This window comes from Gossypium raimondii, chromosome 13 (assembly GCF_025698545.1).
Source record: "Gossypium raimondii isolate GPD5lz chromosome 13, ASM2569854v1, whole genome shotgun sequence".
Taxonomy (NCBI): Eukaryota; Viridiplantae; Streptophyta; class Magnoliopsida; order Malvales; family Malvaceae; genus Gossypium; species Gossypium raimondii.
The window spans coordinates 56,043,640-56,070,921 of NC_068577.1; the positions used below are offsets into that span (position 1 = coordinate 56,043,640).

The 27,282-nt window shown below is 32.2% G+C and overlaps 4 protein-coding genes across 5 annotated transcripts; all 4 read right to left on the reverse strand.

The window, feature by feature from the left end:
• Positions 1-555: 555 nt before the first annotated feature.
• On the reverse strand, positions 556-4,972 carry LOC105782515 (E3 ubiquitin-protein ligase At1g12760). 2 transcript variants are annotated; one of them, XM_012607297.2, is made up of 8 exons: positions 4,811-4,972; positions 4,631-4,691; positions 4,437-4,520; positions 2,848-3,712; positions 1,998-2,123; positions 1,608-1,899; positions 1,108-1,333; positions 556-976 (listed from the first exon to the last, which is right to left on the reverse strand). In XM_012607297.2, the coding sequence occupies exons 4-8, from the start codon at positions 3,528-3,530 to the stop codon at positions 897-899; spliced, it is 1,407 nt and encodes a 468-aa protein (XP_012462751.1). In that variant the 5' UTR covers positions 3,531-3,712; positions 4,437-4,520; positions 4,631-4,691; positions 4,811-4,972; the 3' UTR covers positions 556-896. The 2 variants fall into 2 exon arrangements, with proteins under 2 accessions (XP_012462751.1, XP_012462752.1); XM_012607298.2 differs by lacking the exon at positions 4,437-4,520.
• A 1,302-nt stretch (positions 4,973-6,274) lies between these two features.
• LOC105784531 (photosynthetic NDH subunit of subcomplex B 3, chloroplastic) lies at positions 6,275-8,179 on the reverse strand. The gene is made up of 6 exons (XM_012610438.2): positions 7,903-8,179; positions 7,687-7,800; positions 7,279-7,332; positions 7,081-7,143; positions 6,785-6,847; positions 6,275-6,471 (listed from the first exon to the last, which is right to left on the reverse strand). The coding sequence occupies exons 1-6, from the start codon at positions 8,101-8,103 to the stop codon at positions 6,436-6,438; spliced, it is 531 nt and encodes a 176-aa protein (XP_012465892.1). The 5' UTR covers positions 8,104-8,179; the 3' UTR covers positions 6,275-6,435.
• A 1,948-nt stretch (positions 8,180-10,127) lies between these two features.
• Positions 10,128-16,510, reverse strand: LOC105783328 (uncharacterized). Its single transcript, XM_012608716.2, has 10 exons — positions 16,194-16,510; positions 15,109-15,314; positions 14,906-15,019; positions 14,588-14,767; positions 14,424-14,503; positions 13,921-13,960; positions 13,696-13,803; positions 12,526-12,606; positions 11,006-11,128; positions 10,128-10,585 (listed from the first exon to the last, which is right to left on the reverse strand). Exons 2-10 carry the CDS (start codon positions 15,187-15,189, stop codon positions 10,538-10,540), a joined length of 855 nt encoding a protein of 284 aa, XP_012464170.1. The 5' UTR covers positions 15,190-15,314; positions 16,194-16,510; the 3' UTR covers positions 10,128-10,537.
• An 855-nt stretch (positions 16,511-17,365) lies between these two features.
• LOC105783327 (probable 2-oxoglutarate-dependent dioxygenase AOP1) lies at positions 17,366-20,710 on the reverse strand. The gene is made up of 3 exons (XM_012608715.2): positions 20,128-20,710; positions 18,857-19,181; positions 17,366-17,709 (listed from the first exon to the last, which is right to left on the reverse strand). Exons 1-3 carry the CDS (start codon positions 20,514-20,516, stop codon positions 17,470-17,472), a joined length of 954 nt encoding a protein of 317 aa, XP_012464169.1. The 5' UTR covers positions 20,517-20,710; the 3' UTR covers positions 17,366-17,469.
• Between the last annotated feature and the right edge of the window lie 6,572 nt (positions 20,711-27,282).

Genomic DNA, 27,282 nt, shown 5'->3' on the forward strand with positions numbered 1-27,282 from the left:
CATTTAATCAAGGAAATTAAGCGATATAATTTATAAAGGAAGGGATACATTTAAAATTTATGTATTTTAATATTTTAACGATGGAAAAAACCCTTGCTTATTTTATCTTAATCCCCAATCTCTTTCTTTTGTAACCTCATGTACCATATAAGCTCGTTCATAAAAAGCTACCCGCTTGATTCGACCCATACGAGTTAAAATCAAATTTATTATTTGAGGTTGACAAGCCCTTCAAAATGATTTAACTGACTAATGTCATTTAATCAATTCGGTTCATTCAAGCTTTTAAACTAAGTTATGTTCATGAAATTTCACAATCAATCTTGATCTACTTTTAATATATGTTTATAATTTTAAAATATATAAATTTTCGCCAAACCTAACCTAACTGATGTTAAGTTGGTTCAATAATATTAATTAAAACTTAAATTGATCATTTAGTGGATAAAAGTAGGAGATTAATCGATTACCTTCAATTTTCAATTTTTCTAGCACCGGCACGAGCTCAACTTGACTCGTGTACTTGTACAACCCGAATGAACAAAAAGAGAGAAGTAAGAAAAGCTTCAAATTCAGCACTACATTCATTTTCATTGTTTTTGGAGCCCCAATACAACATATCCCAACTAAAACCTATATATCTTGCAAATGTTGCAATTATATATATATATGTATGTATATGTTGTGTGCGAGTAATTACATATAGCAGATAATGAGAGTAAACAGATCATACATAGCAAATGCACGATGCCAATGTGATGGGGGAACAACAACAACAATATTTTGGTGATAGAAGAATTTGCCGTGTGTTTGGTTTGTTTTTGTTTGTGTTGTGTCTGTCAGTCACAGTCAAGTGAGAGTAACAAGCTTACATCTCGATTCTCAGTGTTTCACTTTCATCCCGTAAGATAACCATAAAGAATGGAAGGGACGACCACCCAACACATTAGTAGAAACACCATCAAACTGTATGCAGCTGGCACCACACACAATATCAATTTCCAACTCATCAATATATATATTTATATATATTTTTATGTGTTACATTTATTACTATATATCATTAAAACCCAGAGCTTCTATAATTGTTGTCCACACTTCTCTCACCTCGTCGCTGGTTATCATGTGCTCCCGACAGTGAGCTCAAGATGCTGGCTGTGCTCGTCCCGGATATTGCATCCAGTACATTCTCGCCAATGTCGTTCTTGCAAAGAGGACAAGATGCATTGATCTTTAGCCATTTGTCAACGCATTCCTTGTGCATGAAGTGAGAACATGGGAGCTCCCTTAGCTCTTCGTTATTTGTGTATTTTGCCAAACAAATGCAGCAGACCTGTTCAAAATCCGAGCAGTTCCGATACTATCAGTATGTACAGGAAGAAAAATCTAGGGGAAAAAAAGCCTGGTTGATAATTCCCAAGTAATCAGAGCATAGTCCTACCGGTCGCCGAGATATCAGATAGTTAAGTATAATGGAAAATTGTGAAGCCAAGCAGTTCAGAAGCCCATATAATGACCATGCTTTTTATCTTATCATCGGGAATACTTATTGGGAATACAAGACATGTCACTGAATTATGAAAACAATAATGAAAGGAAACACTCACTGCATCTTCTCCAGAGATGATCCTTTCCTTTTCCGTTCCTGCAGCCACAACCCCAGCCTCACTGGCACCTGAGTTGACATCCTTACCATCACCATTTCTATTTTTCTTCACCTTGAACTTGTATGTTGGCAAAGCCTCAATGGATTCAGGTGTGGCCCCTCTTGCATGTGATAGATCCTCTCTAAATCCAAGGACAGAAATAATACAAGGCAGGCAACAGCAGATCGTAGCACATAGAATGAAGGGTATTGCATATCCGATACAACTAATTGTAAGAAAAACTATACACAACCTGGAAAGAAAAAAAGATGAAACAAAATGGATGAATCGTCAAGAAAAGTACAAATGAAAACTTAAATGCAGAATATTGCAATCTGCAACGGCCACTACCTGTACAAGTTAGGAGCCTCACTGGCAGATGAGTGCCCACCAAAGATCCAGACGTTGCCAACCACAAACCAAACAGCAAAGAAGCAATCTAAAATCATTTTGAAGTATTCCACTAGAGCTTTTATTCTGCAATATAAAAATCAGCTGATTGGATACTAAATGTGATTATGGGGCCATAAAAAAAACCCCCAAGGCTATAGACCATTATAACCTTCATTGAGATGACTCTCTGTCAAAGTTCAGTATCAAATGGTGAAACCTATCATATTTCCAGTCCAAACTCAAGGAAGCTATCAGTGCATAGTATCAAAGTGGAGTCAAAGTAAATCTCACACAAACTAAATTGGGTATACCGAACGCATAAATATAGCAACAGCCACTTTAGCTATTATCAATTGGTTTTTAGATTGGATACCCATCTTAAAATTTGGCGTGAAAGCAAAGCAAGTGTTTTCCGCCTTCCTTAATTGGTCTAGGACAACAGCCACTCCATCTATTGTTAATTGATATTATGTTGGATGCTCATCTTTAAAATTTAACATGGTATCAGAGCAGGCACTCTACCATTTTATGATATGTCATTATCTCCACATGCGAAGTTCATGCCACAAGATAGGTTTGCTGTCTTCTACATTTGAAGGTCTGTATTGAGGGAGATCAAGTGAATCTCACATTGGTTAAATTGAGGGTATATTGGACACATAAATATAACAAGGGTCACTCTACCTATTGTTAATTGGTTTTAGGTTGGATGCTCATCTTAAAATTTAACAAACATAACAAACTTAAGACAGGATGTATAATTCTCGTGCTTTTTTCTTTTCCTGATTTCCGAAAAAGAAAATTGTACCTGGCACTTGTTATTCCCATGTTTTGGCCACCTCTAGGTGATGTAGTTGCAGTTCGATGATCACCCCCATCAGAAGTCCTAGTAACAGAGAGAGAAAAGGATCTGGCAGGGGCATTATTGAGTGAAGCATGGCGATTTTGAGCTGAGTCTTGCTCAGAAGCCTCGTTACGATGACGATAACGCCAATACAGAAGAGGGAGGGTTGCTACACATCCAGATGAATAACCCACAATCCATGCAAACAATGGTGTACGGGGATGCTCATTCCGTGACAAAGACAAGACAACAATAGATGCTACAATCTGGCTCACTGTAAGAACAAGTTCAACAGAAATCCACAAAACAGAATTCAACGGACTCCTCCTCCGACGGGTATCCCCTCTCCTTACAGAAGATGAGGTTCTTGAATTTGTACCATTGGATGAAGATGTTGAAGGTTGAGAAGGTTGAGAAGGTTGAGAAGGTTGTGAAACTAGTGCTCTTGCACTAGTAGAAGGTCTATCCACATGCTGCAAAACATCCAACCCATTCGAAGTTGTTTCATAAGATGAGTTGGATGAAGAAGTATCACCAATCCTTGGCATGTCAATAACATGTCCATTAAAGTCCTTTGGTTGCTCCATTAACAATGGACAAGTGTCAGTTTGATATTCAGAATGCAGTCCCAAAGAGGGAACACCCATCTAAGTTCACCAACACGACTGAAAATGATGAAAGCATAGAAACCTATAAAAAGTTTACTTGCTTTATGTACCACTTCTTAACTCTGCTGAAACAAGAGACGCTTTTTTCCCTGTTATAGTTCAAGTTTTGATGATTGACTTAAACTATTTGGCACCATAAGATGTCGATAAATTAACAAATCCTGTTCAGTTGAGAAATAAGATGCAACTAAGTCAGAATAAGAATATAAACTTTTTCTCCCCCTTGAGGAAATGAATATACAATAGTGGCTAAGCAGAAATCAAACTCAAAGGACAAAAGAGAAACCGAACCCACTGGTTTTCGTTATAAGAACCAAAAAATGCCCTAAACCCCATCCAAAAGAATGAATGAAAGGGTTTGCACCATTGAGCTTTCAGAAATTAATATATGGAAAAGAAGAAACATATATAACCTAAGTATACTTTCTGAAGTATAAATGGCCAATAACAAATAACATCAGAGCAATCAACAGATTACCATTCACACAATAAATTTAAAAGATAGCAAGAAAAAAACTAACTAATGGCATGCATTAGGCTCATACCCAGAGTCAATTTTTTGTAACCCTCAAACTGCACACCAGCACATGAAATCAACGTGGATTTACCTTAAAAACATCCAATCTACTTTCTTTCTGCTTATTTAAAGAATTAAAAACTCACCAGTCTCCTCAACCAAGCAAAGGCTTCGACGCTTTCTTATGACAAATAAGAAACTTATGGATGGAATTAAGTCTTAAACTATGCAAATTTCATCTTAAAATTAGTGGAGAGGGGATAATCCAAATCCAGTTCTTAAAAATTCTTAAACTAACTCAATTAAGATAACAGCTTCACTTTCAATTCAAGAACTAAACTCTTATCAATGGTGAAAACCCTCCTCACCTCCCAAATTCCGACCCCCACCACCCCCACCGGAGTGGCCAATTCAGTTTCTTCAGCTGCTAAAGAAATTTTTTCTTCTAATTCCTACAAAAATTTTCAACAAAAATCAAGAATGGGGAAAAAAAATTCACTTCCAAAAACTATTCAAATCAAAGTCAATAGCAACCGTATTTAAGATCGAATGAGTACCATACCTCTTAAGGATGAAACACTAGGTTCCTCGATCAACAAGAAAACTCGATTCCTCCTCCTAAGCTGCAAAAAAGGGGGAAGCGTTGACTAAAATTCAAAAAACGATCAACCCCTAATAAAAATTTGAACAAACAGAATAAAAAGAAACTATTAAATACTCAGTCAACGGAAGTGAATCGTACCAAGGTGGTCAGAAACTAGAAGGATTGTGAGAGCTGAGAAAGTGACCGGAAAAGATAACGTCGACGTTCGATGAGTGGATAGGCGCTGTTGCTGCGTCTAGTTCTTTTCAAAGGTGAGGAGTTAAATGCTCAAGGGGGGTTTGTTTGTTGAGTATTGCTTTATACGGGTGGGAGATGGTAAATAAAATTGTAAAATTTCTTTTTTTATTATATAATTATAAAAAATTACAAAATAATTATTCAACTATTTAATTTTATCTTTTTTGTTCTGAGTTGGCTACTGTAAAAGTAGAAAAATGTAACTTGCCCTAATATTTAATGTTAATATACTATTTAGTATTTAAATTTGACTTTAATGTTCAATTTGGTACTTGAGTTTTCTTTTTCCCAATTAAGCACTTTGAGTTTGGATTTAATATTTAATTTATTACCTAAGTTTTTCTTCTTGTCCCAATTAAGTACCTATACTTTTTTTTTGAGAACACACGTATGTTTTCATTTGGTTTAAGTACTAAATTGAACATTAAAGCTAAATTCAAGTGTTAAATTGGGACAAAAATTAGGATACCAAATTGAACGTTAAAACCAAACTCATGTACTGAATGTTATATTAACCATAATATTTATCTGATGATGATGTATGGATTGAACCTACTTTTGTTTGCTTGTATGCATGGATGATCCATAAAATAGTTAAGAATAAGAGGGGCATAAATAGTAATTGTAATAATTAAAGAATTGCACTTTGAAATTTCAAACACCTGTTGGATTTTCTCCCCCCTATCCGTACGGCTGGCTGTGGACTGAGACAACTGGCTTATCTCTCATTTTTGCCGTCTACGTTTATCTGTTTTTGGGTTAATTGCATTAAACCTCCCAATTTATGGGTTAAATTTTAAATTATTGTAATTGAATCCCCAAGTTAAAACTGAAATTTAACTAAATTTATGGAGCAACTTGATTAGAATGATTCTTTAATTTGAAGATTAAATTGATTGATTTTAAAATTTAAAACTTGACTTAAATATTTAACTAATTTCCCTCAGCATTTAATTTATTTATAGCAATGAAAAAATGTTAAATTTGAATTTTGAAAACCTGAGATCATGTTTGAATACTTCAACATTGGACTGTGAGCTTTCTCATTTTAAAAAAGTTTCTACATATTTTGAAATCTTTATAATTATATTTGAATAACAAATGGAGAATTAGCAAAAAGGTCGTTTTTAAAGTCAATTAGTGAATTAGGTCTTTTTTCAAAATTTAAGGAAATTGACCTTTTAAAGAGAGAAACTGAAAATGCGTGTTTAGGATTTTACAAGAGAGGAAATTGGGTGAATTACTGAATTTGTTACATCATTCTAGATCCCTTACAAAGTTGATCATAATCGGATAATATAAAAGCATTAAATTTATCTTTTGATGGCTTAGGACATTTCTTCATTATTTATCATAATCTAGTACTAATATAAAATTATTTCATGTCCTATCATTTCCAAATATCCTACCATCATAAAATTTCAATGTTCTAATAAATACAATACAAATTTTTAACTAAAAATTCACAGTAAAAAAAATGAGTGGCAAACATAAAATGTTATGAAATTCACTCATGAATCTCTTTCTCACTTCTTCCATTGGGGCAGCCTTTGAACAACAACCTTAAAAATCAACAAATCAAAACACATTAATGTGTTTATATAGCTTGTTAATTTTGACTAAATATGAAAATTTGATCTGATTGATTCAATATGATTTGACGATATAACTCGAAATAAAAAATAACTTGAAACTAGAACGACCCAAAATCATTTAAACTTAAGTATTAAATACTGAATAAAACAAATTGAAATAACTCGAATACTAAATAATCTAAGATTCCATCCAAACTCTATACCTATATTTGGCAATAGTTAGAAGTATATAGTATGTACTCCCACCCTTTCAAGCTAGCAAAATAGTTCAGCATCATACCTTGCCAGAGTTCTCCTTATTTCCCACAATAGTTCGACAAGCAAGCCTCCAAGATTCTGGTTTCTGTACATCATATATTCACCATATTGGTAAAAAATTTATGATATATATTTGTAAAATACAAAAGAAAAAAATAATCGTTGAAATAATAAAATTGAGATTCTATGATATTATTTTTTAAAATTTATTTTGGATTAAATTTTAAAGATTTCATATATGATAACACCTTCATAATAATATTTATTAGATTATAAAAATAAGTAAAATTCATCCTTCTTGAGAAAAAAAGCATATACCTTCTTGAGATATCGAAGTTCATCCTTGGTTCTTTCATTCAAAAGATCTTTCCCATCTACAATCTGATCACAATATTAAAGAATAAAAAATGGGGTTATTTTATTTGAATTTGATGCTTTTTTGATTAAAATGAAAATAACCCACATTAAGCTTCCTTCAATTAATAAAATGAGTGACAGAGTAGTTAATTTTCATACCTCTACAATGCAAGTTCCACAGTTTCCAAAACCTCCACAGTTCATCACTTTTCCCTAATCTCAAAATTTCAACTTAGGAATATTACAATAAAAATAAAAAAAAAGTATGAAATTAAAATATTAGGCATTGTTTTTGGGGAGATTTTATTTTCGTAGAGTTGGAGTGGTTAAAAATATGTTGGGTTCATGAAGTGAGATTACTTCATCAATTGTGTGATGTCATGTGTAGTTGAACTTGAACTCATGCTACCGCTTGAGTCTGATTGATTCAACCGATAACCTGGATATCTTATAATTCAACTTTTCAAGTAGACAATAATGAATGTGTTGAAAGTAGGAGCTAAATTCTGATCCGCAACTATACGAAACAGAAACTAAAGAGAAGGATTGTTTTTAAAAGCAACTTACATAGGCAGCATAAAGCTCAATGTTGTTATCCAACATGATGTTCCTCAGCAGCTTTTGTCCACTTATTGCTGTAGCTTTATCCACTGGATACGAACCATCACTTCCTGGCTTCGGCTGTGCCACCACCACATATTTCATCATTCAATCTCTATGAAAAAGAAAATAAAAAAAATGGGTTGATCTTTTTTGGATGTAAAAAACTTAAAAAGAAAGTACCCCAAGAAATTCCAGCTCGATTTCAGGCTGTTCTGATGTTGTTGATGAACTGGTTTGTGGAGAAGGTGTTGCTAATGTAAGAAGAACATGTCTCTTCTTAGGAAGGAACTTTGTTGTCGGGTAACTGTAATTGTTGTTGTTCTTCAATGAAAATCCTGTTGTCGGTTGGGGTGTTATGCTAGTTAAGCTCAAGGATGCCATTTTTTGTTTTTCTTATGCTCTCTGTGCTTTTTTAATTTCTCCAAAATTCCCCAAAGTTTGATTTGTAAGATTTTGAGCCTCAAATGGAGTTTTTTATATGGTTAGTTTAAAGTTCAAAAATGTGGCCAGCATTTATTGGGTTTTGAAATTTCTCCATGTTCTTTGGGCTTTATCCAACAACTTTGCTAAAAAAGACAAAGGAAAGGACTAATTGTGTCCATAGTCGTACCAATTGATAGAATATAATTTTAGTTTATTAGTTTTGTTTTTATCACTACTATAATATGCTATAACCCTTTCAATCCATCCATATTGACCTTTATCAGCCCATCCAGACTGCTACAAAATTTTTAATATTCTTCTTGCTTTCACCAATTTTAATATTTATATTTTATATTTATTAAAAAAAATTAAAACTTAACATATATATAAATACTAGGGGTGAGAGTTTGATCAAATCGAATCGAGTAAAAAAATTTCGAGTTAATCGAGTTCACGAGTCCTATTTTATTATCCTAACTCAATTTAAAATTTTTTTCGAATTGAGTAAAGAAAAATGAAATTAGATATATAACTAATTCCATGTTAGAGCACATAAATTTAAAACCATTTATATTTAAAAATCTTTCAAAAAATTATAATAAAAATAAGATTCTTCCGTTTTAGTTAGAAAATACGTTCAGATGTTTGGGGTATTATAAGTGATCAAGGGGTGGTAACTCATATCAAAGGAGGGAGTTTTGCGTAAAGTTCTATTACTATTAATGGGTGGCTACGCGATTTCTTATGGGCACAAGCATCCCAGGCAATTCAGTCTTATGGTTCTTCATTATTTGCATATGACATTCTTTTCTTAGGTGCTCATTTTGTATGGACTTTTAGTTTAATATTTCTATTCAGCGGACGTGATTATTGGCAAGATCTTATTGAACCCATCATTTGGGCTCATAATAAATTTGAATGCTTAATTAGGTCCAAAATTATCATTTTAAGAAATTTTAAAATTTTAACTTTTTTATATATATTTTTAGATTTTTTTAAACATAAAATTTAAAAATTTTATAAATATTTTGAATTTAAAAATTATTTTGAATATTTTTTTGTAATTTTGTTGAGAGAGATCAATTTACTTATTTTCAAAGTTGACAGAGACAAAAGGTATTTAAACAAATTTATTATTCGAATTATTCTAGTTATTTGAATTGTGAAATTCAACTCGACTCGACTCGAACTTGAAACTTGAATCGAGTTAACTCAAATAATTCGTATAACTCGAATAATTCGATTTGATTAATTCGATGTCTAATTTTATTTATTTATTTTTTTGAATCGAATCGAATTTTGCTTAGCCCTAATAAATTGTTTAAAATACCAATACATTCGCACCATTTCGACAATTTCTCGAATCTCCTTGAAATCCAAACCATAGCAAATGATTTGTGTGTATATACCTGAGAACTTGGCGTAAATAATTAGACTGATTAATTTTGGCTTGAACCGAAAGCACTCAATTAAACTCAAATTAAATCCAGTTCAACCTGATTTTATCTTAAAAAATCAATAAACTGAACTTAAATTTATCCGAATTCGAAACAACAAGAACTTAGAATGACCCAACCTAAAAACTTTGAGCCTCAAACCTGAAATGACTAACAAAAAACAATATTAACTCAAAATTGACTTAACCTCGAATCAAAATGATTGAAAATTTTAAAACTCAATTTGACTTTGATTCAGATTGATTCAATCCAAAACCAATTAGACACGCACCATTGAAAGGTCTATATATATAACTGTAACAATTTCTCTTGTTAAACCTTGAAAGAAACCAATCATATAAGATGACAAATTTGACTTAACAACAACATTGCTTGCATTTGATTCTTGAAACTTGAAAAACTTCCTGAGAACAAGGCAGTCATGTTTTCATACAAGTCAAACCAAGCTTCCTTTGCTTTAGTATTAGCATGACGATGACAATGTTATGACTTAGAATTTAATCAAATGCTGAAACACTTGTCAGATGAAGTTAAAAAAAATACAAGGGATATTGTTATTATGATTGTCCAAGAAAAAGAATGAAATCTTCCAGCAGTTCACACATAAATTTTTGCCAGCATATCTGAAAACTGACGTAGGCAACTATTTTACAATAAGAATTTATATCCAGTAATTATGTCAATTCATGTGAATAATGTTTGTGTAGAATTTAGTGAGATGGATGCACCATCAGTGTGGATCATCAACTGCATATGAAAACCAAGAAAGCACTAACCTGTGTAGGCCACAAGGTTTGCTTTCGGTCAAAGATAATTTGATCTCCACCTGGATGTTTTTGAAGTGAATCACTTAATCAGTCCCGTTTAGACACCCAGCAGGCACGAGATCTGCAGCTTTGACTGTACAAATGATGCTTCAACATGCCAATTTGAAGTTAGGCAGAAGTCTGGCTCTGAAGCTTCTCATTCCTTGCACATTCCTCCTGATAAATTATAAGCTCTTTGTAAAAATTCCGAGTTAAGCAGCAAAGGAAGATCATGAGAACTGAAACACAATATCCACCCAAACATGCAATTGAATTCAAAAAATGATTTGGGCAAAGAATTCAGTATGAACTAGTTATCTCCTTATTACTAGCTCATATAAAGTGTAGCTGAGGATGGCATCTGGCAGTAACAATTAGGCCATCAGCGAGCAGGCAAGGTTGACATCCTTGTTCAACAAAACATGGAGCATCAGAGCTCATAATTTTAGAACACCAAATTGTATTGTTCTGCTAGATCATGGAAACTAGCACACAGCTTATTTTCAATTTTTTTAAATGGATTCCAATTTTTGCATCATTTCTTCTTTAAAATGACTTAAAAAGAATTTCATAACCATTATGTGCAATATTACCTACCTGGAAAGCTTTTAAGAGAGAATAGCAGCGTCTTTGCTCCGCCATTGCAGCGGTATACCTCTCTTTGAGAGCATCACAAACTTTCTGCTCTTCTTGAAGCCCAAGTTGCACCTTCCCTAGCTTCTGCAAAAGAAATGCCTCATTACAACCCCAAATAAACTCAAACATCCTCAATATCAAAGTAGGTTAATATCATTATTTAGTTTCTGTAGGAAATGGAGCTGTTAACTCCTGCACTTTCAATTCAGTTAACCAGGAAAAGTTCCATGTTTGTATGAATCACTTAGCAACAATAAATTACTAGGAACTGAATAATTAACGTGTTTGGTTCTAATATAAAAAATATGTATAAAGATAGTATAAAAGTAAATAGAGAAGATAAAACTTATATTTATTTCAGTTCTAAACTTAAGGCAACACAATTTCAACAATGAACTTCCAAAACTTGACAACATTTTTATTGCCTTCTTTAATTAGCAATCATCATTAAATTATATCTCTATTTTTCCTGAAAGTGCACCACATTATCCTAGTCTTATTAATGCAAAAGATGCATTGTATGGGTCTGTTTTTGACAGTGTGAAATACAGCATATAAAGAGTTATGATAAAAGGGAATTAACAAAAGAAGAAAGCAAACTAAGGCATGCCTTTTTATACCATTTTTCTTTCATGGAATGTGCACAAGTCTACCTACACAAAAGGAAACTTTCAAAGCAGTTTTGTTAGACTACACAGTGGCTTAAGTGTATTGGTGGAAATTCAAGTCCATTTAGCCTTTCCTCACCATTTAGAGCAGTATAATGTACAGGGTAAGGTCTAGATAAGAGGCCAAAAAAATTGTAGCTCAGAGAAATTTCTAGACCATATGAGCAAAATACAAGGCATAGCAGCATAGGCCCCATTGATTTGTCTTAATGCCGGTGAAACTATTGTTTCCTTGAAATTGAGGTGGTGTTGGAAATGGAGTGAACATTAATTGCTGGAGACATGCTTCGTGGGTGTTTGTTTTGGTATTGGGGTGTTTGACACAAATTTGGATTTTCCTCAAAGATCTACTGTCACATTCTTTGTGATGAAAGAGCTATGGTTGCTTGGTTGATACTTTATAGGAAAGTGGAGGTAAATGAATTGAGGATTTTATTCTCTCTCTAAACTGCATTTTTTTTCCTCTCACTCTTTGATTTCCAAAAGCAGAAGGTAATCTCATCCTAGGTTATTATATTGATCAAGAGATGGTCAGCTAGATAGAGGATGATGACTGATATTTTACCACAAACTAAAAGTATCACATGTCATCACCATCTCAACTTCCCAATGGCATTCATGTGATAACCAATTTACTAGATTGCATTAAATTTCCAAGCACACAGGTTTGATTAATCCATACCAGAGCAAAAGTTTTGCACTGTACAAGGGAAAATGAGTAGTTGAAACAAACTCAAGACGAACAAACTGAAGTGAGAATAAGCAAATATATCCCTGCTATTTTTCAACTTGCTAGAAGGAAGGTAACATTACCTGTTGGCTGCCCTTTACAATTCCCTGCATGGACTCGAGTAATTTCATGCGACCAGTAGTGCTAGCAATGGCCTCCTGAAACTGTATGAAAGGAAATATAAAACATGTCAGCAAAGGTTAGAAACTATACAGTGCCAAATGTCGGAGGATGACATAGAACTAATCAGAGTGAACATGGATATACCGCAAATAATGCTTGATTAAGGTTTTCCTTCATCATTAGGAAACAGAAATAAGGGTTAAACCTTTGCAGTATTGGAATTTTTAAAAAGGTATAACTTATGATGGTATTGGAATTCGAAGCAAAGCAAGTTCATCTCAGAGTCATGAGAATTTGATTGTGCAAATCACCATTATAACTGAGGGCCTAACACGTGGAAGACTTTGATTGATCACTTTGACAATGTTACTTGATGATCAATCTTTTGAACTTACTTTTAGAATCCACTAGTGTTTACAATATCTGAATTAGGTATGGGGTTTACAATATCTAAATTTGATTGGTATAAACTTTGACAATTTTACTTATGATAGTACAAGAATCCACTGGAGTTACAATATCTGAATTAGGTTTAGAGTTTACAAATAATCCGGATGTCATTATATCATTTGAACTAAGTTATTGTAACCATCAATTTGGTTAGTAAAACTAAACTTGTAGATGTTTTCTCTTTTTGGAAAAGAGTCACCATTTTATGTAACAGCGAAAGATGCTATTTCCATTTGGTAATTCTTATATTAATTTTCTTTTATGTCATTTAATATTGTTTTTTATATCTTTACAAGGTGTGCCGTTATACTGTTGTTAACATTTAAAAATTGCTTCCTGTTTCACGGTTAAGAAATGAAAGCATCTAGATACTGAACCACAGAAAAAGATAGGTGAAGCTAATAAATATATTAACCATGTTAGCAGGCAGCAGAAAAGTATCAAAGAAAACTGCATTCAACAAAATACCAGACTCTTTATCTAATTACAAAATGGCTAGAGCATAAATCAGTCAAAACATTAACCTATATTTATTTGCTGGCAAAGTAGTGTGAAGGATCTAAAAGCAACTTATATTAACTAGGAAGAAACAAGTTGAAACTTCAATGTTTTAAAGTTCAGAGACAGAAGCATAACAGACCATAAACAAATGATAGAAATATCACTCATTTGAGTTGTACCTGTGAATTTATGGAATTCAACAAGGAAGTTTCCTTTAGCATCAACTCTTTAATCTCCAAGAGAGCATTATAGGTTGCATAGAATTTCCGAGTTTGTTGAAGTTTTTCCTTTACAAGACAAATGTTGAATATTAGCACTAATAGAGCTATAAGAACTTAACATAAAATGAAAAAAAAAAAAAAGGTGAAGCAAAGGGTTAAAAAGAAGCTAGGTCAAAATCACACCTGAATATGAGCGTTCAGCTCTGACAACCGGCACTCGTACCTGCAAGTGATGGCTAAATCAACAATGGTATTACACTTTACCTAGAAGAAAGAAAATTAAATTCTAAAATTAATTGCTCTCTTATTCTTTTCTGTCTATTTTTCCCAGAGGAAGCAGACATTGCTAAGGGATAACCTACATTCTCCAGAACTAAACTCTTGATTTATCATATGGATAATAACAGGCAGTGCCAAGTTGTACGTACAAACATATTTGAAATGAAATGAAAAGCTTCATACTGCTATTTGGTTGAAATTGTTTCTAAAAGTTTCATATAGCAATGCTCTTTACAGTTACAAGTATAAAACCTCACTTTACAGTTACAAGTATAAAACCTCAGATTACATAGAATTGAGTACAACTCATGAATGATCACCAAACTAGTCATATACAGACAACCTATGTAATATCAAGATTTCAAGGCCTAAAACTTTACAGCAATGGAAAAGGAAGGTGAACATACTGGATGAGTTCTGACTGGGAGGGTGCATCATCCAGCTGACGCTTTATTGATACTATTGCCCTCAGTTTAGCTGCAAGTTCCTATGACCCAAATATACCATAATTGTTAGTCACTATTTATATACTTAAAAGCGATTAAGTCCATGAAAAGTTAAGTTACTTTACCCTCTTTGCTGAATTAAGCTTCTGCAATGATTCATTTAAAGAACCATCTAAACCACGAGAAAGCATCTTGCTGTCAGATCCAGCTGCTATTTTTTCCTCCAAATCACTAACCTCAGCTTCCAGTGAAGAACGTTTTTCATCAAAATCACACCGAATTTCAGATTCTTGTCTTTCTAGTAACTGGAAAAACGTTTGAGAAATAATAACTACAATTTGCATCCAAGATTCTAGAATTTATTAGAAAAAAAATGCTTTTTTTTTTTCAAATGGCGCAATAATAATTAAAACATATCAATAAGTGGAAAAAGAAGTTCAAACCTTTAAATTCTCCAAAAGGGAAACGAATTTCTTCACTTTGGATTCAGCACCTTCCTTTCGAATTTTCTCTTGTAAATTTTGTAATTCATTGAGAACGCTAATCTTCCTTTGATTCTGTATCATCAAATAGGTCATTAGAAATGTGGAAATTTACCTAATAATAATAATAACAAAAAATAAATAACTTTCGATAAAAGATTAACCTGTTGATCTAAATTTGAATTCAACATCGCAATTGAAGCTCTTATACTGTTAAATTCCTGCTCGCTGCTGCCCTCTTGCATTGTTCAGGATCAGATTCAGCTAAGGATGAGGAATCGTTGACTCGGGCACTGAGTCGGACGTAGCTTGACGCGGTACTCAAAGCGAGCTCTTTAATTTTAACGATCTGTTAAACCGTTTCTAGACGCTAGAGAAGAAGATGGTGTTAGTGGGCTTATGGTTTGAGGGTTTTGAGCATTAAATGGGCCCATTGGATGCAGTTTCGGCCCAAGTGTTTCTACTTATATCACACACGTGCAAAAAAATTGCACCAAAAATATAATCATTTTCTTAATATATAATAATTGTATTTTAATTTAAAATTTGAAATTAATTTATCATTTGATTGATATAAAAATATTATAAATATTATAATATTTAATAGCAATGCAAAAAGCTCAATTTTGTTTAATAAATTTTATTAATCATAAAAATATTTATAATAAAAAACACTAGATGATGCTGCAAGTTGACTTTATAAATTGATATAATTTCTTTAATTTTATTTATATAAATTTTACCACTTACCAATATTAACATTAATATTATTTTTGAAAGAAATATTAGTATTATTTATTATTTTACTTTTCCACTTAACCAAACACAGACTAAAAATTTAAAAAGATACAACCATAAGCCCAAAGGAAAAAGCCCAACTAAGCCCAGTCCCCAAAAAACCCTAACAATACTCTGCCACCTCCAAATAGAGACGATCAAGAGTCAAGTCGGGCCTCAATAAAATTTTAAGCTAGGATCTGGTTTGGCCTGAATAAAAATGTTAAAACTCAAGCTTGACTTAGTCCGTCCATATTAATTTTTTATATAATTATTTTTATATAAAAATAAATTTAAAAATACAGTATATCAAATAAATGTTTCTCAACAAATTGAAAAGAAACAATAACAAGAGTTATATAATATCAAACAATAACAATAAAAATAGTAGTAATAATAGCGAAACGACACTAAAACAATAGCAAAAAGCAACTTCTTTTTTACAAATTTGGGCCGGGCTAAAAAAACTTACCTGAGGCCTGGTCTGTTTAGAAAAAGAGTATTGGGCCAGGAGGCCGTGTGGCCTATCTCCAAGCTAAAGAAGAAGAGGGAGAGAGCACCGGGACCAAACGTGTGGAGTGTAATGATTTCCTTCAACCAAAAGTAAAATATCCCCAAAGGAAAACAAGCTAGGAAAGAGTAATTCAATCTATTTTTGCAACAGAATGTCAGTAAGTTCAAACACCAAAAACCAGTAATCACAGAGAGAAGGAGATGAGAAATATAAAATTTCAGATTTACAATAGAGTAGCATAACTAATTCATCATTCTTCTGTCCTCTTTATACCCCAAACCGTTATTCCTCTGCTGATATGGCTCCCATAACAAACTCAGTAAACTTTTGAGATGCCTTGCGGTTGTGAGTGGGTCTTGTGTATACTGCTGGCCCATCTCCCTGGTCTTCTCGTGTGTTGGTCTCTGCAACTTGTGGCCCATTCAGAACAACGTGGTTGTTGCAATTGGCCATCAACATGCACACCTCAAGTAGGAAATTCTCGTGTGCTGGTCGCTGTTTCCTTATCTTCTCAGGCTTGCTGTTGAAGAAAAGGAAATTTAGTTAGGCTACGTCAGAGGATCTGTATTGCCGTGAGAAATCTGTTATTTTGTATTATGCATGACATGGGAGGGTGATGTCAATATGTTTATTTTTGAGAAAGAATTTGTATATAAAACTTATCTTTGATAAACTACGTTTCTAATGAAATTGCAGTAAAGTTTTAAGGGTTTTAAAGTGTATTATACTATTGCGTCTTGTACGCCAATTGGCTGGTACTAATTCAAACTACGATTTTATAAATTTTACGCGAAAAATAGTATAAGATAATAATTTCTAAGTAGTGACACGGCATACTCAGATCCTGGTCAACATTTCACCACTATAAAAGCAGAAGAGCTTCGCCAAACATCAAACAAGAATTGTCAAAAGCGAAAGGCCATAAAGGTAGACCAAACGGACAGTAGGAAGCATGGAACACCAAGAAGCAAACCAACCCCTCATCGATGGCTTACGTGATGTGAAGCATCAGTCAATGGACAACAAAACATATTTGTTCATATTATTATTTTTACAAAAAATTTCGAATTCAATTATTAAATAATTTTTATTTTCTTAAATCCTTTATTATAAAAAAAATCTCATTTAAATATTCTTAACTTTGTTTTTATATAAAAAGAAAAAACAGCATATATAATAAAACTAGTTTACAAAAAATTAATTAAAAAAACAAAGAGAAGAAAATGAGAGTGAGTCAAACGCCGGCATAAATCTCAAGGGCATCGTCGCTTAGATTGGAGACAAAGTAGGAGAAATAGTCGGCGAATTTGAAAGGGCGGTAAAGGAGCGGATGTTCATTGTCGACAAGTTCACGCGCCGCCTCTATCATTGCTCCTTCTTTTGGCACTGTAAACAGCCCGAAAGAGTACCTCTCTTTCTCCCCCTTCATCACCACCCTATGTTTCACTGCTACAAGTCTTCCATTGCTCCATGCCTATATATATAAAACAAAGGGATTATATGTAAACAATTGCAATCTTTCTCTTTTATTAAAAGTTATTTTAACTATTCGATCTGCTTCTACATTTTCTTTTCTAGAGATGTATTCAAGTGTCCAACTTCTTACATTTTTTTAAGAGGTGGTGAATGTACCTAATTAACGTGAAGTTTAAAAACTTGATAAATGGCTAGTAAAATAATAAAATAATTTTTAAAACATGTGTTTGTATTTAAACCTTACTATATTAGGTTGTTTTACTATAATATTTGATTATGCAAGTTTCAAGATATATGTTATTTATTGGTTGTTGTATTTCCTTATTTAATTTTCAAGAATTTACTGTATGAAGTTAAGAATTTTGAATTAGATCAAGTTAAAATTAAAAAAAATTGAGAGGTAAAAATTAAAATTTTAGGTTAAAATAACTTAAATTGAATTATTAATTTTGGGATATACAAAAGAAAGGATAATAAAAAAAATTCCCCTATACTTTAATAAAAATTTTAATGTAATACTTCCACTTTCAAAATATCATCTACCAATTTAGTATCTCCCTCTAATGATGTTAATTACTGACAAAAGTTGCCGCGTGGCATTATTTTGCAGGAAAAATAAACTATTAAAGTCAAGTAACTCTAAACCAATTCAACAATCTTTCTTAAAAACCTTCCCCACGTAAGAAAAAGCTGTAACTATTTTTCCTTTGGTAAAAAAAAAAAAACATTCTCAACATTCTCTCATTCAAAAGAAAACTTCAATAACTACAAAATTTTCATTTTACCAACACTTCATCTGTTGTTGTAGTTTGTTTGAATTTTGTTAAGTCGAGTTATTATGTTAAAAACTTTATTGAAGTACAAGGAATTTTTTAGAAGGTTTATAAATAGTATAAATATTTGGGATGCACACGACGCAAATAAAAAGTTAAAAATAGGACATCTTATTTGAAAGTGATTACTAATTAAACTCTCTCACAATCAAAATTTTTTAGGAAGTGGTACATTAAATTTATTGAATTTATTTCTTTATTATATGATATTCATGTAAATCCTCAATTAAATTGGTAACTATCATGTATTTCCATAGTGAAAAAGAGAGGATGATGAATGAAAGAATGATTATTTTTTTAATATATACTTACCTTAAGTGCATCACCAACAATGACAACCAAAGCATCTTTGGGAACCACCACTTGTTCCCAATGTCCTTCTTTAGTGACAATCTCAAGCCCTTGCACTTCATTTTGGCATAGAATAGTGATAGCATTCTTGTCTGTGTGAGCCACCAACCCTAAATTTTGGTCCTCACTTGTCGGTACTTTATACTTCATCACCCTCAAAAAGCTTACACTATCTCTCACCAGAGCTTCATACTTCTTTTCTTCGATATCAAAACTCTCGAATATCATTTCAAGGATCATAAAACTTAGCTCTAGCATCTTTGAACTCATCATATTGAGTATCTCACTATCATAATGATTAAAAAAAGAGTGCAATTAGTACATAAATTGGTGACAAAATTATGATTTTGTCACCATCAATCTTTAGTGACGGAAATGAGAAGCCAAAAAAACGTCGCTAAATAATAATAGTGACGTTGTAAACGGCACTAATACGCAAAATTGTTTAAATTTTTTTACCATTTTTGACACTAAATGGCAAATGAATTTAAACAGTCTGTCTATGTTATTAATGCTGGATTTCATGATTGGTGATGGAGTGCTTTGAGTTGGCCAATATGTAGACCAGATTACAGCTGAGCAATTGACAGAAGACTTAAATGAAACTGCAGCCAAAAGACCAGTTACAAAGAGACTGACCATAAGTTTTATTTTCTCTATGATGAATGATGATTTTTTTCTGGCGAAGGCATGTGTTTGTAAAATAAACAAAAATGTTTTTTCTTTTCTTTTTTAAAGAAATTTAAAGCTGGCATTGGCAATGTATATTAAATGCAAATCTATTTCAAGCATAAGCACTGTATTAAATATGGAATTGGCTGGTAGTGAAGGTGTTTGGTGGCAGCCATTATCATGTCAAAACTATAGCTTTCTTATTGTCATTAGAGATAAATATACATATATTATGATTTTTCAAGTTCATTTTTCGGTTGATTGTGACAAAGGGTCCTTTTGGTTTTCCTAAAACAAGTGAAAAGTTTGACACCCCGTACGTTCTTTTAGTGAAAATTAAAGAAAAATGTTAGAAAATCTCATCAAACTATAGCTGGTTTTGTTTTGAAAGCAGAAAGTTACTTGCTTCAACAAAGTATAGCAATGAAAATCAAATGTTATTAGGGTATTTTAGCTTGAATACATATAGCCAATGCAACCAAACATAAAAGATTGATTGACCCATCATTCAGCACCAAAAAACATGTAAAAACCAGACAGAAAGGATGAAGAAACATTACCAAAAGGCAGGGTTTCCTTGAGGCCACATGAGGTGAGTGAAGTCTCGAGCGGCTTCGAGACGAGTGGCGTCGTCGATGCCGAAGCTCTCGTGTAAAGGAACCACGGGGCATTTGCCTTGGTAACTGCGGTAAGGCTTAGGGTTCTGGTACTTGGTCTTGGTTTCCTCGGGGAGGTCGAACAATGACTTGATCCCTACCAACATGTCTTCGCATAAGCTGGTTGGGATCTTGTCGTAGCGCATTAGTAGGAAACAACCGTGGCTCTCGCATGCCTCTCTTACTTTGCTGCATAATGCTTTCCACCTCTGATCTGGTGATGATGATGATCTGCCATTTTTGATGTCTTCACCTGAAAATTCAATAACTGGAATTGTAGCTGTCCTATCCATCTCTCGATCTTAATCTTATAATTTCCCTCACTTTTTTTCCTGTCGGAGTACTCACTGTATGAAGGAAAAAGAATAGAAGGTACCCTAGTTTATAAGGGAGTTGACACTACACAATTCAAAAATGATTTTATGGATTTAATTAGATATAATTTCGTCCTTATATTTTCGATCATGTTAAGGTTAACCTAAATCACTAATCTCATTGGGTGGAATTAAAAAAAAAAAAATCTTACGACCTTAATGCTTGGACGATTGTGTGATTAAATTATAATACGTGCGAGATAGTGATTTGTTCCTACTAAAGATATATGAGTTGTACCCACAAAAAGAAATAGTTTAAATCATCATTTTTTCTAATGTTAAACAAGGTTTCGAGTTTAAGATCTTGTTCTTTTTAAGATAATGCTTAGAATTATCTATAGTCCCTCTTCAATCCATAAATAAGAGGATAATGCGCTTCAACACACTTGAATCAACCTCCTCCTACATTGACAACAATACCCATACAAATTGCGTTAAAACTCAGTCCTTCTATTATATCAAATTATAGCAACTAAATTCTCAAATTAATATATAATATAAGAATTAAAACCATAATTTAATAATTTCTTTTAGACTAAAATTCCAATGTCTATTAACTACATTGGTGCTTGATGACAAGCACATTTCATCATGTGAACTTCACGTGATTTTAATATTGATGACTTACACTGTATTTTGTTTAATATTACATTGAATGAGATCTTTGATACATACCCTTATTGGCATTCGATTTAATTTTTCTTTTCTAGATAGTTGTCACCTTCAAGCCTTCACACACCAAATATTGAAATTACTATAAGTAATTATTTGAGAGTTTTAGATTTTATAAATATAATTAAAAATATAACATATCAAATTTATTTATATATTTAATTTTTCAATTATTATTATTATTATTATGATATTTTATTATTTTGTAGACCCTAAACTTTAAATTTTAAATCCTGTAAAATAAAGGCAATATGTCAGAATAAGTAGAAGTGCGAAAGAGTGGGAGCTGAATGAATAAAAGTTTATATTGTAAGGCATAGACATGTATTTATGTATGCTTGATGGAGTAGCTATAAAAACCCAGTTACCAATTAATGCTTTTAATTTCGCATAAATATAAAACTATAAAAGCAAACATAATTTTAGAGGGCCCCTTGACTGAAACGTACCATTCTAAACTCTGAGTTTTTGATTGTTTCCTTTGGTTAAAGATAACAGCATTATTTCTAGTACCATAACCAGTGGTCGAGGGTTCGATCATCGCCTTTGGTATAGAGTAGCTTTAAAACTCGTGATCAACATTTACCCCCTTAATGGGTCTATAGAATGCGGATGATTAGTTATTGGACTCGCTACAATAGATACCTTAAAAAAAAGATAAGAGCATTATACTATATTATAATTTTAGGTATCGAATTTTAAAGATAATGTTGTTAAAAGGAATAACTATAAATCTTAAAAAATCAATTTTTTTATAAATTCATTAAAAATGAAAAATACTTTAATTTCGTAAATATTTTTTGTACTTTTGACACCCAGTAAGCATTTGTCTTTTAAGTGAATGATTGATTTATTGTAAAGGTTATTAGGTGTACAAAACAAACGTCTTTTTAGATTTTAATTTTGTCCAAAATTTCAACTTGTTTTAATTAAGTTTTAAAGCATTAGTGTTAAATGTCAAATTGTTAACATATATGTTTACTATACAAAAATTTGGAAAATATATATTTTAACACATCAAATCTAAATTGTTCATGAGATAGGTACACATATGTTTACAATTTGATCAACTTATTTTAAATATGCTCCATGTTAGATCTGAACAGACATTCTCAATTAGGATACTTTGAAGTTTAGGGATGTTAGATGGGATTAATTCTTCTATAATTTCAACCTTTATCTATATATTTCAACTCGAGAATTCAGTTAACCCATAGTTTGGAAACTTGTGTATGTAGTAGATCTATGTACATGTGAAAAATGCCTGGACTTCCTAAGAATAAGGGAGAAAATAGGTAGGGGCATTGACTATAAAGAAAAACTAAAGGAAAAAGAAAAAGAAAAGGAAGAAAGGAAGATGGAAACTCATTTTATTGTTTGCATGGCCATAAGCAATGGATCTGTTGTTGTTTGTCCGCAAACAATGGATCATGTTTCATGCACTTCCCCCTGCATAAGTGTCACTTTTAGGTATCATCTTTTGGGGTTCAAAAGCTACAAAGTAAACCCCACTTACTCTCACCTAGTGGACCATGGTTCTATTTTTTACATTTACTTATCATTGAGTGATCAATTGTAGGATCTTTTAGATGATTTGTATGTATGTAGGTATGTTAACAAAGGGCATATGCAAAAACCTTAACTTACAAAATCTCTATGCACATATCTTATTATGGGTTAAATTTGTATTATTGAAGATTATTTGGTGATTAAATATTTATGAAAAGATTTCTTGTTGGTTTAAGCAATAGGATCTATAAACATAGAAAGAGAGGCAAAGTCAAGAATTATATGACGGGGAATCGAGATAAGACAAATTTATCTGGAGGGGGCAAAAATTACAAATTTTCTCTTTATGTTTAAAACGCGCTAAGCATTTAAACCCTTCAACCAAGAGGGGTAAAGGTGCCTGCCTGCCTGCCACCCTTTGGCTATACCCCTGAACATAGAGGGCAAGATAAGAATATATATTGTTGGGTGACAAACTTAAAAAAATTATGAAAAAAAGATTAAATTGTAATTCTAAATAATAAGGGGGGGTTCAAATTGCAATATGCCCATTTTATCTAGGGTCCCCTTTGGATCGCCTATGTAGAATTAACTCTTTGTAATATCTATGTTTAAAGTAATTTTTCGTCTCTCATTTGTGGTTGTAAGGTAGTGAAACCCAACCATATTTACAAATTCCAAACATAAATTGAAAGTTTAATTAGGCAAAGCAATATGCAATTCTGACACTCAAAATGCAAGTTTATTGAGGGACCTTTAATCATGTTTGGGAAGGATTATGAAGTTTAATGAGCAAGAGGAATATGCAATTAATGGCACTGAACATCAATTTGGGAAATATGACAAAGGATTACCAACTCTTCACTTAACATATGTGACCAAAAAATTAATTCAGGTGGGACACATTGAAAGAGTATGTTGTGATTGAAATAGCAAGTCGGCAACAAGCTCACATGATGTACAAAAGTATGCACCATGTGTTCCTTTTCATAACTTTGCTAATATTTATACATTGCTTGTGAAATTGAACTTATCCAAAAATAAACTATACTTTGGATCACATATATATCTTATTTCAAAACCAATTAGCAAGTTATATATATCTTATTAATGCATTTAAATAGGTAACTTGAAGAAGAAGGAAAGGATTTTGTGCTGATATTAGGTACCCAATAGGAAAAACAGGAGCTGCTATATTTTTTATGATTACTCCCCATTAATTATATATATACAAATATGTAGACTTTGTAAACTTAGGTGGTCCATATGTATATATATATAGTGCAAGAAAATGCTTGAAATGGAGGGTGGCAGTCCATGTTGAAGCTTTATTCACTGAAACATCTTGGAAGCTGTCATAAGAAATGTACACAGAAGGAATCCAACACATATTATGGGCCCAAAAGTTTGGTATTATGATAAATTTAGCCTTTAATGTTTATATCTTTTGTTAATTTGATCTTATTGTTTTTAGCTAAATTTGACATTTAACTTTTTAAAAATAGTCGAATTTGACTATCAACCTTTCAAAGAGTCGAATTGATTTTTTTTTAAATAAAAAAACTTTCTAAAACGTTAAATTTTTAAACATTGCAACTCGTATGACAATCCATATGTATTTCATCATTTTTTTGAATTTTTTATATATTTTTGAAATTGGAATATTTTATTTTATAAAATTTAAATTATTTGTTGATGTGGCATGTAAAGCAAATAGTATAATATCAACATGAAGTACAAGTAGATTACCCTATGGGTGGCCACGTTAACATCATTAAAAAATTAAGATTTTAGTCAACATTTTCATTAAAAAAATAATTTAACTTATTTTGAAAGATGAATGACTAAATTTATTTAAAAAAGAGAGAGAATAAAATTGATAAAAATATAATTCTTAAAGGTTAAATTTATTATTATACCAAAAAAAATTGTTGCAAATTAAGAAAGATCAACATCATCACAAGTTGGCATATTGCTTTATTAGACGAAACAGTAGGTTCATAAGTCGCTAGAAAAAGTCAATGTTGGGGAAGGAAAAGGTCGCTTGAAAGGGTGGGGCTATACCCAATTTTTAGGCTTCCACCACCTTCCTTTCTTGTATGTGAGTATGGTGGTGGAACCCATTCACATAAAACAATGCAAGTCCATGTCCATGGAGTCGGCCATGGAACTGTCTTGATAGCTAGCTAGTCCCCTCTTTAATAGGGATAGCAATGGAGTTGTGGGGGAATGTATATTATCTTATTTACTTTATATCCTTTTAGATATACAAGTTTTCGATATCACGTGTTATTCTTTAATAAAAATATTTTTATTTTTATACTTTTTATTCTTCAAATCCATTTTAGTTAGCTTTACTATTGAAGAATGAAAATTGTTGCAGAAATTAAAGCTACGAACAAACAAAAAAGCCATAAGAAAATAATAGTTATTTGAGTTAATGCTCTCAAAGGTATTTTTAACTCAAGAATAAAATACAATGAAATGTTACAAGTGAGAAGAATGTCTGTATTTATTGTTGAGCTCCCTCAGATTTGTTGATACAAATTGAATTACATCAATGATTAAGATTATTGCCTATCAACAAGATGAGAGTCCTAAGGGATTTAAACTCTATATAATCTTATCCCTTAGATTTACATTAATTATCTTGATAATTCTAGTTTTTTTGGAGTGTTTCACTGAGCCACCAATGCTTCAAGTAAATAGGTTTTTTCATGGGTTCAACAAATTAAATCAGTTCAAGTGTGTCAAATGAGCTTCATTTAATAAATTAATCTCCATAAGACGTTGTTTACGCAATAATCTTATTATAGATAATTTTTATTACAATTTGTTGTATGATTGACCGATAGAGGCACTAAAATTCCATCTATAAGACATCAGAGCTTAACGATATTTAATTAATTACTGTAATTCTATGTATAAGTAGAGACCTACTAATATAACTATGGAGTCAGTGGCTATCATAATCGTCTTAGCTAAAGTAACATAACCTTTTCTCCTCGTTTAAGTTAGAATAATCCTATTGAGAGTGGAATACAATCCTAGCTTAATTAGATAATTTCCAAAAAGAGACTTCCAGTTACAAGAATATATTCTATTAAATAAAATATAAAATGTAAAATTTGATGTAATATAAAAATAATATGAATATAATTTAGTAATATAATAGAAAATAAAGGGTATTCTATCCATTTTGGGGTGATTTGACAAAAAATGCAAGTTCAAGTGCTAAAAGAGACGAAAAATTAAATTTAAGGCTAAAATGATTTTTTTTTGTAAAGTTGGAAAGTCATTATGCCAAAAAATATCTACGTTTCAAGAAATTTTACATAGGAGGACTATTTCGATTTTTGACACAATGCCTATGTAACGCCCAAAATTTTAATTTTGTGTATTGTGAATGTGTGACACAAAATATCAGTATACTTTAGTGGTTATGTGTATTGGGTGTGTTTGGGAGGTTCCAAGTTCAAGCCAAGAATTGGACAAATTTTGATATTTTTATGAATAAGCCCTATCTTTGGTCAGTAGACTTTTAAGTAAAAGTTGTCAAATAATTATAAGAATGAGTTTGTTAATCTGGTGGATAAGTGGAGTGTAGGTGTGAAGGAGGTCTTGTGTTCAAATCTTGATGTGGGCATTATTTTTGCTCGTGCGTCCAGGAGAGTTTAAGATGGACTAAAAATCTGAGTAGCGGATTTAGTGGGAAGTTTGATGGAGAGAAATAAGGGATTGAGGTGGTTATCAAATATTCTGTTCATCTTTTTTTCCTTTTTTTTTACTTTCCCCAAAATCCCTCCACCCTCTTGTTGTTTTTCTCTTCATTGCTGTCAAATTTCTACTTTCTTTCATCCTTTATCTTCTTGATTTTTCTTTTCTCACTCTGCCTTGTGTCACTCCATGTTTGTCTGTGATCGTTCGGTAAGTTTTAGATAAGTGATTTGTCTCCGTGTGTTAACTTTCTTCTAAAGTGTTTTGTTTATACCAATTAGGGGAGGATTCAAGGGCTCGTAATCACTAATCGGAGTCTTAGTTTGTGTGGGAATTACTGTTAATCGGTTGAAGGTAAGGTTTAGTCGTTTATGGGTTAAAACTCTTAGAGTATGCCCAAAGATCAATCATGAGATGGTTGTAATAACATACTTGATTTATCATTGTTGACACCATTTTTTTGTAAAACGGGGTCGACTTGGATTTTAAAAATGAAAAACGAACATGGGAGTCACCATCAATCTTTTTTAATGAGGTGTGATCGGGTCACCTCGAAAAGTGGTTATTTTTAATAAACGATTTGGTTTTATTAAAACAACGATTTTGGTCCACGAAATTCAAAAAATGGGTTCGGGAGTTGGTTACGTAGGAGGAAGGGTTAGCACCCTCGTAACGCCCAAAATTGGTACCTAGTCGATTAATTAATGCCATAATGCCGTAAATTGAAGATTTTGAAGAGATTTAAAGTACGATCCTTTATTAAAATGTTAAAAATCTTCAAGAAAGA

Bases quoted from the DNA above. Each gene is read 5' to 3' on its own strand.
- LOC105783328 (XM_012608716.2), bottom strand. From the start codon at position 15,189: ATGCAAGAGGGCAGCAGCGAGCAGGAATTTAACAGTATAAGAGCTTCA. The intron at 13,804-13,920 runs GTGTGATTTTGA...TGTCTTGTAAAG, and splicing joins AGCTGAACGCTCATATTCAG to GAAAAACTTCAACAAACTCG. The intron at 11,129-12,525 runs GTAATGTTACCT...TTTCTTTTGCAG, and splicing joins TTGTAAAGGGCAGCCAACAG to AAGCTAGGGAAGGTGCAACT.
- LOC105783327 (XM_012608715.2), bottom strand. From the start codon at position 20,516: ATGGATAGGACAGCTACAATTCCAGTTATTGAATTTTCAGGTGAAGAC. The intron at 19,182-20,127 runs GTAATGTTTCTT...TCATTATGATAG, and splicing joins CAAGGAAACCCTGCCTTTTG to TGAGATACTCAATATGATGA. The intron at 17,710-18,856 runs GTAAGTATATAT...TTATATATATAG, and splicing joins TTGTTGGTGATGCACTTAAG to GCATGGAGCAATGGAAGACT.
- LOC105782515 (XM_012607298.2), bottom strand. From the start codon at position 3,530: ATGGGTGTTCCCTCTTTGGGACTGCATTCTGAATATCAAACTGACACT. The intron at 2,124-2,847 runs GTACAATTTTCT...TTTATATTGCAG, and splicing joins ATGGGAATAACAAGTGCCAG to AATAAAAGCTCTAGTGGAAT. The intron at 977-1,107 runs GTGAGAGAAGTG...GTGTGGTGCCAG, and splicing joins ACATGATAACCAGCGACGAG to CTGCATACAGTTTGATGGTG.
- LOC105784531 (XM_012610438.2), bottom strand. From the start codon at position 8,103: ATGGCATCCTTGAGCTTAACTAGCATAACACCCCAACCGACAACAGGA. The intron at 7,801-7,902 runs GTACTTTCTTTT...GTGGTGGCACAG, and splicing joins TCGAGCTGGAATTTCTTGGG to CCGAAGCCAGGAAGTGATGG. The intron at 7,144-7,278 runs GTATGAAAATTA...TATTGTGATCAG, and splicing joins GTGGAACTTGCATTGTAGAG to ATTGTAGATGGGAAAGATCT.